This window comes from Hemicordylus capensis, chromosome 4, assembly GCF_027244095.1.
Source record: "Hemicordylus capensis ecotype Gifberg chromosome 4, rHemCap1.1.pri, whole genome shotgun sequence".
NCBI classification, from domain to species: Eukaryota; Metazoa; Chordata; class Lepidosauria; order Squamata; family Cordylidae; genus Hemicordylus; species Hemicordylus capensis.
Window position 1 is genome coordinate 88,469,912 of NC_069660.1, and position 12,537 is coordinate 88,482,448.

Consider the following 12,537-nt stretch of genomic DNA (forward strand, 5'->3'; position numbering starts at 1 on the left):
AAGTTATTTTAAACAATGAATAACAGCAGATTAATTTCATATGCAGAAGCAGCAATCAACAGGCTGCTGAACTACTATATTTCCTACCTTTTGGATTAAAAAAGTGGCAGAAAATCAACCAGAGGAAGCCAGAAAATCAGCCAGAGAGAATTCCAAAGCTTGGTGGTAATTGCTGACAATACAAGAGCTGGTCTTGTGGTAGCAAGCATGACTTGTCCCCTTTGTTAACCAGGGTCCACCCTGGTTGTATATGAATGGGAGACTACATGCATGAGGACTGTAAGAGATTCCCCTTAGGGGATGGAGCTGCTCTGGGAAGAGCACCTGCATGCATAAGGTTCCAAGTCCCTCCCTGGCATCTCCAAGATAGGGCTGAAAGAGATTCCTATCTGCAACCTTGGAGAAGCCACTGCCAGTCTGTGCAGACAATACTGAGCTAGATGGACCAATGGTCTGATGTTGTATGGCAGCTTCATATGTCTCCATGGTTATGGGTGAGAAAGGTTTGTAGAATAGAATGGTCTGATTTAGGGATGTGCAAACTGGTTCAGGGGTTTGGCAGTTCGGTGGTTCGGTTCGGGGGTTTAGCAGTTCAGGGTCGAACCAACCCCCTTCCTGGTTCTGTCCAGACCGGAACCACACCCCTGCAGCAGTCTGCAATTTTTAGAATTTTTTTATTTTTTTTAAAAAAATTAAATTACCTCTAGTCCCTTCAGGGGGCTTCCTAAAGTCCATGGGGTGGTGATGGTCCACGAAGGTTCCCCCTCCCCCTGCCAGCCTCTTAAGTCACCGCCGTGACCCGTAAAATGCTTTTTTCCGGCCTGTTTTGGCCTCTGTAATTACATGCAGCGGCCATTTTGCCTGCCACTGCACATGCGCAAATGACCTCTGCGAGGCCCTGGGCCTTGCCAGGCCTCACAGAGGCCATTTGCACATACGCGGTGGCAGGCAAAATGGCCACTGTGCACAATTACAGAAGCCCAAATGGGCCGGAAAAAAGCATTTTATGGGTCGTGGTGGTGACTTAAGAGGCTGGCAGGGGGAGGGGGGAACCTTCGCAGACCATCACCACCCCATGGCCTTTAGGGAGCCCCCTGAAGGGACTAGAGGTAATTTAATTTTTTTTAAAAAAAATAAAAAATTTTAAAAAATTGCAGACTGCTGCAAGGCTTTGGTTCCGGTCCGGACAGAACCAGGAAGGGGGTTGGTTCGACCCTGAACTGCTAAACCCCCGAACCGAGCCACCGAACTGCGGCAGTGACTTTGGAGGCCAGTAGGGGGAGAGGGGACCTTTGTAGACCTCGCCCCGCGGCCTTTAGGAAGTTCCCCGAAGGGGCTAGAGGTAATTTAAATTTTGTTAATGGTTTTTTTTTTTAATCACACCCCCCCCCCCACCGGACTGAACCAGGGGGTTGGTTTCGATGGGGGCCGGACTGAACTGGTCTGGTCAGGTTTGAGTCCGGACTCAAAGCATGCCAGCCAGTTCCATGCACACCCCTAGTCTGATTCCTCCCTCCTCCTGCCTGCTTCCCAGACGTCATTTGGAAAGAGATTACATCATTTCTGAAACATTTCAAGGGGAGCAGGGAAGAGATATCTCTACCGAGGATGTAAAGCATATAAGAAAAGTAACTAAGCAAGTAATGTGTCACTTTTTGACCAAGGGCCCACTCAAGCCTTGCTGTGCCTCTGGGGCCAGTGCTTGGAAGCCACAGATAAAGCAGCTATGAGACAGAATACATACAGGCAAAGTAGATGCTGGAGACATGTTCTGAGCATGCAAAGTAAAGGGTCCCTCACTGACACTTTTTGGCCATAGTCCTGTTCAGACATTAGTGTAAAAAAAGCTGTATTTGAGTACAGCCATCCAGAAGTGTGCTGGAAATCCTGCCTGGCACATCACTCACTCCTTTGTAGGCATGGCTCACAATTCCAGCAGCATTTGTCCGAAGAAATGAATGCTGTAACTGTGATGGCAGCTGTGAGGGGGTGAGTGACACGCAGAGTGGAACTTCCGGCACGCCTGTCGATGGCTCTACTTGCATACTGCCTTTTTACACTAACTTCTGAATGGGGCTTATCTGTGAAATAGCTTTGATGTCGATCCCTTTCCCAAAAGATAAATCCACCATAGGGGCTAGATCCATGAACTGTGGTTCTGCTAGAAATATCCAGCAAAGTTATTTGATTGTTAGGCTCTGTAACCAAGAACTTGCAAAGAACCCCCCCTTTACTGAACAGTGACATGTAATGTGCTTTTTGTAGGGTCACTTAATTTGCTTGGGCAAATAGGGCTGGTTTTGCACTCTTTCAGTCAGACACAGGAGATGAGCACTGAACCCTTTCCATCCCACTGACTTAGGATAAGTGGGAGCAGCTGATCAGACAGGAGAAATCGGTGGAGCTCTTTGAACATGTGAGCTTGATGACACTGGACATCATCATGAAATGTGCCTTCAGTTACAACAGCGACTGTCAAATGGACAGGTTTGTACTGGTAACTTTCAAAACCTGAGGGAAGGCTCCATGCCGCTCTTATTGGCTTAGAATGCACTGTGCCATAATTTAAAATGATCCAACTGGCTATCCCAAATATGGAATTTCCATTCTATGTAATTGTCCACTTTTGTGAAAAATACAGAAGATCCATCTTATGCCCGTTTAGAACATTTTCACCAGCAACAGCACAACAGGATAGCTATTGCACATCTATTTTGGATGGACAAATATTTCATCAAAATGTGACAGTGTGACCCTGGTTGGAGAAACAACCTTTCCTGATGCATGCAGTCAAGATGGCATACATGTTAAAAATCCTAGAATAAATGAAGGCAAATCGCCTCTAGTGGTTTACAGTAGTTTCCAGGGTACTTATGGAATAATGTGATGCTCATTTTAATATTTGTAATTGTCTTACAAGCCCTCTTCAGACATTCTGTTGTACATGCATGCAGCAGTCTGTACAACATCTTGTGTAAACGACTGCATATGCGTTCAATTTAAAAATTAACCTGGGTACAGGTTACAGATAAGAATTATGCTACTGGTGCAATGGGCAAATGACTTAATTAGTAAGCCAGAGATTGCCAGTTTGAATCCACGCTGGTATGTTTCCCAGATTATGGGAAACACCTGTATCAGGCAGCAGTGATATAGGAAGATGCTGAAAGGCATCATCTCATACTGCGCGGGAGATGGCAATGGTAAACTCCTCCAAAGACAACCACAGGGCTCTGTGGTCGCCAGGAGTCGACATCAATGGCACGCTTTACATGCACTGAACATGACATGTAAATAAGTGTTCATGCATACAGATCTGTACATGCATACACTATACACAGATTGTGTGTGTTGAACATAATGTGAAATAATGTGATTAGAGCTATTAAGTCAGTAACAGAGGGCAGTTTTCAAACTCTGCGATGCACTTGGGGGCTCAAGTATAGATACTTACAGCACAGCACACATACAATACAAGGGGTTGGATTCTGAGAGGGTCCCCCCATCCACAGGAATGCCTTTCGAAGAAGCACTGGAAGCTGCAGGGAGGAAGAGAAGGTGAACAACCTCTCTTGCACAGCCTTCCTTTTGCCTATGCTACTACGGATTTTTGTTACATATTCAGACTAGTGTGTCATCTGGCACTCTGAGAACAAAGAACATATCTGAATATTTTATTTCTTCATTGACAGTATTTATGTACTACCTTTCAACAAAAAAATTTCAAGCAAAAGCAATAGGCTATGTTAACTGACAAAGAACAGATTCAGACCATGTTTCAGTTTACTTATTCCTACGAATACACATGTGGACAAATGTGTTGGTACCCCTCCATGAAAAAAGAAGAACCCACAATTGCCTCTGAAATAACTTGAAACTGACAAAAGCAATTGGCACCCATCATTGTTTATTCCGCATTTAACAAAAATCAGACTTTGCTTTAGAGTTTTGACGTGACAGAATATTTCAAATAACACAAATGAAAATGGCATGGACAAAAATGATGGGACCCTTAACCTAATATTTTGTTGCACAACCTTTAGAGGCAATCACTGCAAAGAAGCAATTCCTGTAGCTCTCAATGAGACTTCTGTAACTGTCAACAGGTAATTTGGCCCACTCTTCCTGAGCAAACTGCTCCAGCTGTGTCAGGTTTGAAGGGTGCCTTCTCCAGACTGCATGTTTCAGTTCTTTCCATAGATGTTTGATAGGATTCCAATCAGGGCTGATAGAAGGCCACTTCAGAATAGTCCAATGTTTTGTTCTTAGACATTCTTGGGTGCTTTTAGCTGTGTGTTTTGGGACATTATCCTGTTGGAGGATCCATGACCTGCGACTGAGAGAGCTTTCTGACACTGGGCAGTATGTTTCACTCCAGAATGTCTTGATAGTCTTGAGATTTCATTGTTCCCTGCACAGACTCAAGGCACCCCATGCTAGACGCAGCAAAGCAGCCCTAAAACATAACCAAGCCTTCTCCATGTTTCACAGTAGGTATGGTGTTCTTTTCTTTGAAAGCTTCATTTTTTCATCTGTGGACATAGAGCTGATATGACTTGCCAAAAAGCTCCAGTTTTGTCTCATCTGTCCAGAGGACATCCTCCCAGAAGCATTGTGGCTTGTCAATATGCATTTTAGCAAATTCTAGTCTGGTTTTTAATGTTTTTCTTTCAACAGTGCTCCTAGGTCTTCCTCCATCGAACCAACTGTCACTCAAAAAGTGACGGATGATGCAATCAAACACTGATGGACCTTGATCGTGGAGTTCAGCTTGTATCTCTTTGGAAGTTGTCCTTGACTTTTTATCTACCATTCTCACTATCGTTCGGCCTATTCTGCAGTCGATTTTCCTCTTGCGGCCGCTCCCAGGGAGCTTGGCTACAGTCCCATGGACCTTGAACTTAATAATATTTGCAACTGTTGTCACAGGAACATCAAACTGCTTGGAGATGGTCTTATAACCTTTGCCTTCAACATGCTTGTCTATAATTTTCTTTCTGGTCTCCTCAGACAACTCTCTCCTTTTCTTTCTCTGTTCCATGTTCATTGTGGGACACACAATGATACCAAATGGCAGAGTGACTACTTTTCTCCATTTAAATAGGCTGAATGACTGATTGCACAATTGGAGACATGTGTGATACTAATGAAAGAAAACAGCTAACTTGAAAAATCACTATAATCCAATTATTTATTAACTTTTCTAGGGGTACTAACAAATGTGTCCAGGCCATTTTAGAATATCTTTGTAGAATAAGCAATACTTTATCTCTTTTCACACTTGCTTTGCTTTACTTGATTACATATCAAAGGCATGCAGGTATACATGGGACAACTGCTTTTCATTTAATCACTTTTCGGAAGGCAGAAAACACTTTTTCAATGAGCTGTAAGGGTACCAACAAATTTGTCCACATGTGTAGCTGCTTAGACAGGAAATCTAATCTATTGTTTTTCTTACGCTCCTAAAAAACTAAGACTCTATACATAAAGTTAAGAATGTCTAGGAGCTGCCCAAGGTGATTTTGCTCTGCTTAACCGAATAAGGCTCATTCATTCATTCATTCATTTGATTTCTTTACCACCCTTCCAAAAATGGCTCAGGGCAGTTTGCAAAAAGAAATAACAAATAAATAAGTTGGATCCCTGTCCCCAAAGGTAGGCGCGAGCAAGGTTGGAGTGGGCCCAGAGACAAGATTTTAAAATGCCCCCCCTGAAGTTATATCTATATCTATATCTCTCCTATGTGCCACAATAGAACATCATCCTAAATTATTTTTCAAAAGGTTTTGTAAATTGTGGAGGATGCAAGTCATTTAAAGGTACTAGAGAAAGACATGCTGTTCTGGTAGCTCCAGGTCTTAACACTCACATTAGTTTTGGAGGATGAATACAACTGAAGGAAGCCCGGGCGGGTGTGCGGCTGGGGGAGTCAATCATGTGACTTGCCTCGCCCCCCCCAGGCAGTGGACCCCCAGACAACTATCTCCCCTTGCCCTATTATAGTTACGCCCCTGCCCAAAGGGCTCACAATCTAAAAAGAGACATAAGATAGATACCAGCAACAGTCACTGGAGGTACTGTGCCGGGGGTGGATAGGACCAGTTACTCTCCCGCTGCTAAATAAACAGAATCACCAAATTAGAAGGTGCCTCTTTGCCAAGTTAGCAGGGGTCTTCTTTGACACAGAAGAGTCATTAAGGTCATTCATTTCACACGACCATTGGGGCTTGGATTGGGAAGGGCTGGCAGGGGAGGCAGAATCCTACCTATCTTCCCCCCACACGGTCGGTGCTGCGGTGAGCCGATTCAGAGGTGGGGGGAAGGACACCTGGCTGCCAGGAATCCCATAATGCACCATGCAAGCAGTGCTGTGCATTGGGGACTCTCCTGCTGCCTGGATGCTCCTTCCCCTGTACTCTATGGTAAGTGTGGCTGCCAGGAGCCTGAAAGGACCTGCTGGCAGCCTGCTCATCCAAATGACCTGGGCATGAGGCGTGTGCACGTGTGTTCCTACTTCACTTTTAGCCTGAGTACAAAAGCTGGGCTACCTGGGGCAAGAGCACCGGGATCAGGAGTGATCTCAGTGGTTCTCTACCTGGGCTAACACTGCCCTACCAAGGTAGGGCTGGTTGTGAGAATGACCTAATTATAAGAGTGTCTTTCACTTGTAGAAAAGTAATCTTATGATGACTCTATTGATTCACTGACAAGATCTCTGATGAAAGAATCTTGTTGTTATGAGGGTTTTCCCCCCCCCTTCTCTCCGGGATCGGAAACTGGAAGGGTTGTTTGAGACAATTAGACACAACAAAAGTCAAACAGAAAAATTTTATTAAAGGAGATTGAAAACAAGGGATATGGGCATTCCGGCAGATGTACATGTGAGTCAACCCGTGTGTCAAAACATTTTTGCCAGTAAAAACCTTAACCCCTAACAAATTAAAGTAGATTGATTTGTTGACTGATCATTAGGCTCTCTAATGCTAACAAACGGAGTTTAGATTCTCTGGTTCAAGTATACATGGAGATGGGGGAACCAGACCTGAGAATGTTCCTAAAGCTCCCAGGGAAGACATTGTGTGTTGGACCAGAAGAAAGTCTGGGCCTGGTGATCTGTCACTTGAGGAAGGGCTTGGAATGACTTCCTAGGTGGGGATATGCATATGAAGGCAGGCAAAGGACTCTGGGGCTTGGTTCACTGTAACTAAGGGTGTTCTTAGACTGGCAGATGTGAGCCAAGCAGGCCAGGAAAACTCAACACATACTCGGCCACGTGCCAGCTTGCCTGCAGGGGATTAGCCTTCTCATGAGAAGGCCAGTCCACTGGAGAAAACAGAAACATGGTGTGTTTCAGCTCTCTGTTTGACTGCATTCTCATGAGGTAGCCTTTTAAACTATAGGGCCCCCCCCGATGTAGGCCTCCCAGTACTTCTGTTTAACAATAGACCTCATGCTCTGTACTTTCCCCTTTTCACTCAACCCTTCCGGACTTCTAAGCAGTCTGGGCTGCTTTGGGTGTCCAACTGGCTCTGGGCAGGAAGATTATGAAAGGCTGGGGATGAATCCTACATTCGGGGTGGATCAGGTCTGGCTGGGCCTGACATTGCAGCAGATGCAAATTAGCCACAGCAGAGAACTGAGGAAGAATACCTAGGGATTAGAGTGATTCCTGGCTAGCTTGGTGACCTTTAACAGTGAGACCAGACATAAGGGTGTGTTTTGGAGAAACCAAACTCTGAAAAGTGCTTATATTCTTGGTTCATGGCATTCACTGAGACTGAGAGAGATGTTGCTGAGGGACTGTTTCCCAGGGTTTGGGTGAAACTAGCGCGCATGCATATCTCTATGGCCAAGAACACGCATGAGAGAGTGATCCACATCTAGAGTAGGATTAGCCATCTCTGCCGCACAGGAAGAATCCTGTGTCGTTTGGAGTCCTGCTCTAGATGGACGGTTCTGATCATGAGGTTTGGCTGAGACTGAGCATGCTTTACTCCAGGGGAAGGGACTGGGCACCCCTTCCCCTACTTATTGATACAAAAATATAGAGCAAAATTCCTCTAACACCAGAACCAAAGGGCCAAATCCTAAATCATCCTAACCTATTCCTAGCAGTCTAATCCAGGTCACCCACACATAGCCATTCATACATGGGATAGGGAAGGTGGGGGGGGGTCTAAGAGGAGGGAAATGATAAACATCCCCAGAGGGGATGGGGAGGACAGATGATACTTCTCCTGACATGCCTGCTGGGGAGCTGGGCTGAAGTGAAGTCCTGAACCTGAGGTCAGGTCCACAGAGGAAGCTGGGGAGAGAGGCTCCTGGTGCAGCCTCCTTAAATGCTTGTTTGTTTTATGTATTTATCAAATTTGTATACCGCCCCAAACTTTCATCTTTGGGTGGTTCAGTTTCGGAACCATATGGTTAAAAGATTCGTGGGGCCCCTGGCTCTTGAGGGGCTGGGACAAAAAGATAAAGTGGGGTAAGTGGGGTAAGCCACCCAATGGTGCAACGGGAAAGTAACTTGTCTAGGGAGCAAGAGGTTGCTAGTTAGAATCCACGCTGGTATGTTTCCCAGACTATGGGAAACACCTATATCGGGCAGCAGCAATATAGGAAGATGCTGAAAGGCATCCTCTCATACTGCATGGGAGATGGCAATGGTAAATCCCTCCTGTATTCTACCAAAGAAAACCAGATGGTTCTGCGGTCGCCAGAAGTTGTCACCTACTTTACCTTTACCAACTTTAAGGAATATGTTAATGTGCCAACTTGGTGCCAGACTGATAGGCTTTTCCTGCCAGGACAATCGCTCAGGTGGATTAGAGAGTGGGTTTTTGTTTGTCTAGGGACAATTATCCTGGGAGATCAGATAACAGGCATTAACAATTCAAAGTTGTATGTTTACTGGTTTAGCAGGTATGGTGGTTTTTAAACATTCCCTTATTCCTGGGCATCATCTTCTGTTATTCATACCACATTATACAACCCTAAAATTGAGAATGTTTTGGAGGCACAGAAGTCCTGCCATTGTTTTAAGCATTGTTTTAAGACTGCTTTAGGACTAGACCTGGTCTAATCAGTGGTATGAGTCTGTGATCATCATGTGATTTCCTTGTCTTTGCCTCAGGGAGAATTCCTATGTCCAAGCTGTCTTTGAACTTTGCTCTTTGACACATGCCAGAGTGCACAGCATCTTGGGTCAGAACGATCTGATTTACTGGTTCACCCCACAAGGGTATCGATTCCGGAAGGCCTGCCAAATAGCCCACCTCCATACAGGTACTATTCCTGATCCTTTGTCTTTTAGCATCAGTGTTAAGGTTGCTGGAGTGAATATAAACAAAGCTAGGCTGCTGTCAACTCCCAAAACAAAGAAGTGACTATGCCATTTTAGGAAAATAAAAAGAAGAGCAGCTCTACAATTTCCAAAAAAGCAAAAAGAGGCAAACCTCAAACTAATGCTTAAAGGAGAATTATTTCAAATACATTGCCCAATGCAGTTTGAGAGAATTTCTTCCTTCGAGATGACAGATACAAATTATTCTCATTCATAAGGTGCTTTCTCAGAGTTTTTCTTCACACAATGTTTTAATAAATTATATAAAGAAATTTAATGGTAACCCCCCCCCCCCTGCCAGTTTGACTAGAGTTAAGGCTATCTCTATTTTAGTTCAAGGCCTACAAAGGCAGGAAATTGGAACTGATGCCTTAACAGATATGCCACAACATCAGTAATGATGTTCTGCAATGTCACAAATTGTACTTGCTTACAGCTCGCCATCCATGCACCCACAGTTCTTGGTCTTTTGAGGTCCAAATCAAGATGGGGAAGAAGTAGTACCTGGCACCAGCAAAGACGCTCCATATTGTCAATGTGGGTAGATGGAGGGCAAGTTGTAAATGAGCACAGTTTGTGACATTCCACAACAGTATTAATGATGATGTGGCACATCTGTTAAGGCATCAGCCTTAGGTTACAATTTCCCACCTTTGTGGAGCTTGAGCCAAAATGAGATAGCCTTAACTCTGGCTATCTCATTATCTCATAAAACTGGCAGGTTTTTTTGACCATTAAATTTCCATGGTTTATGAAAAGGAAATTTGTTGATATAATATTAGCAGTCCAATATGCTCCTCAATGTAATATTTAGTGCTGATTCTAAATTAACAGTGAATTGCGTTGTATTTTATATATTTCTGATATAGTTGTAGTATATTCTGCATTATAATGGAGTCTTACAATCATCGTTTGAGATACTGCAGTATGTACAAATAGCTTGGAAGGTGCACATGGAATACTGGGACGTGTACGTCTTCCCAGCACTTTCCCGAAAGAACACTGTGGGGAGGGTGCTGGAAAGGACTACACTTCCCAGCGTTTTGTGCATGCCTTCCCTTGACAGCATTCTCTTAACCACCCCCCATGTTCCAGTGTTAGGAAAAGCAAAAAAAGTCATTTTCATCAAATTTGAAAGAGATATATTTATTATTTTATTTATTTTATTTAACATATTTTATACTGCCCAAAACTCTAGGCAATTTACAACAAAAACAGAAAAGTTAAAACATTAATTAAAACAGATAAATGACAGAGAAATTAAAACATTTCTTACAATAAATGACAACAAAAATTTAAAACATTACAATAATTAAAAACCTTAAAACAATATTTTAAAACAAATGTTAAAATGATTAAAACGGTATTTAAGTAAAAGCCTGGGTGAATAAATGTGTCTTTAAAGATTTTTTTAAAAATGGTCAGAGATAGGGAGGCTCTTATTTCAGCAGGGAGACCGTTCCAAAGCACTGGGGCAGCAACTGAGAAGACCCATCCCTGAGTAGCCACCAGATGAGCTGGTGGCAACTGCAGACGGATCTCTCCTGATGATCTCAATAGGCAATGGGGTTCATGACAAAGAAGATGTTCTCTTAAATACCCAGGGCCCAAGCTGTTATATATGATACACTTGGACAAGGTTTGGGGGAAAGGGGGTGAATAAATCAATTTTCAGAAATTTAACTTGCTGTTCTGTGACAATTTTAATCAGATCACTTTTAAATTAGGCACATTTGTAGACTTTGTGTAATAAATCGCACATGCCAAGTTTCAAGTTATTAGCTCAACTAATGTATTATTTATATGCAACAGAAATTTAAGGCTTATGATGGTGGGACTTTGTTTTTTTTAAGTTGCTAGCCTTCATAAAGAGGCTAGCCCCTTTTAATTAAGCCCCTTTTAATTATGTTGTTGAATATATATGTTGAATATATAATTTGTAGAGATCCAAAATTAGAAACCAGTTAGTCAAAGCAAATGTAGTTAACTGTTGTGATGATTCTGGAACCAAACACCGTTGCTTGATATAGAATGTTTGGTTTAGAATATAATATTTGACCATCCCAAGGCACTGCATAATTAGGAACAAAGAAAAATCTGGGGTCCACGGAATGGAGGAGGGGGGAAAATGCAGAAACCCATGGACAAAGAATGATAATGAATGATAAAAGGAAATAAATAAGTGCTAAATGAATAAATAACCAGCTCTCAACACATAAGAAAACAAACACATCTGTATATAGAATTGCAACATGAATCAATAAATAACCAGCTCTCAACACACATGAAAACAATCAAACACATCTGTATAGTACATATAGACATACAATAACATAATACCAAAGAGAATTACAACATGCAATTGAAAAGTAAAAAACCAATATATGCATGTATCCAAACAAAGTCCGAGATGTCTTCAAAATGAGACTGTAAAGAGTACATACAATGCAGGTAAAGAATTCTCAAATCCAAAAGGAGAAAATGATGTACTCAGGGAGATGTTGCAAATGCATGTAGTTCAAATCATGAAGCCTTCACTGAAAGAAAGAAAGAAAGCAACATACTCTGTGATGACTGGTAATGACTGATGATGGAAGACAAATCACACCAGGGGAAAATGTCTATGTGTCTATATTAGGCATTCACCTAATTGCATGATGGCTGGGACCAGTCGGACACTTTGTCCAAACTGGCCCGATGTGAGGGATTAGTTAAGTCACAGAGTAGACTCAATCCTAAACATAGCAGAACTGCCAGGCGCCTTTATTCTGCTCTAAACCCATGGATCTTAGACAAGTAGTATTTATTAAGAGAAACACACCACTGGCTTCCATCTGTAAAGTAAAAAATGCAAATAGTCTTAATATTATCAAAAAAGAAAAAGTATGTAGTCCTTGGTGTTTTCTTCTAGTTGCAGGGCACACAAACGTGAAGACTAGCCATTAAAAAAAATAAATCAATAAACAGCCAAGCCAATTTACAGCTAACCAAAGCCTTGATTAAACAGATGTGTTTGAAAAGCTCTTCTAAAAGCTGCTACAGAATAGATGGTGAAGCTCTCACTTCAGCAGGGAGTGTTCTTCAGGCTATGGAAAGGCCTGACCCTGAGTCGCCACCAGACAGGCTGGTGGTAATGGAGTACCTTTCTCTTTCACTCCCCCCTTTGATGGCTTGCTAATGTTAATTAGCAAGGG

At 42.8% G+C, this 12,537-nt stretch overlaps 1 protein-coding gene across 2 annotated transcripts in view; it reads left to right on the forward strand.

Annotated features, from left to right (window-relative positions):
• LOC128324693 (cytochrome P450 4B1-like) overlaps positions 1-12,537 on the forward strand; it is a 37,938-nt gene that overhangs the window by 9,007 nt on the left and 16,394 nt on the right. For both annotated transcript variants that reach the window (XM_053249546.1, XM_053249547.1), the window contains exons 5-6: positions 2,363-2,487; positions 9,134-9,285. In XM_053249546.1, coding sequence (XP_053105521.1) covers positions 2,363-2,487; positions 9,134-9,285 — 277 coding nt within the window. The remainder of the gene's footprint in view (positions 1-2,362; positions 2,488-9,133; positions 9,286-12,537) is intronic.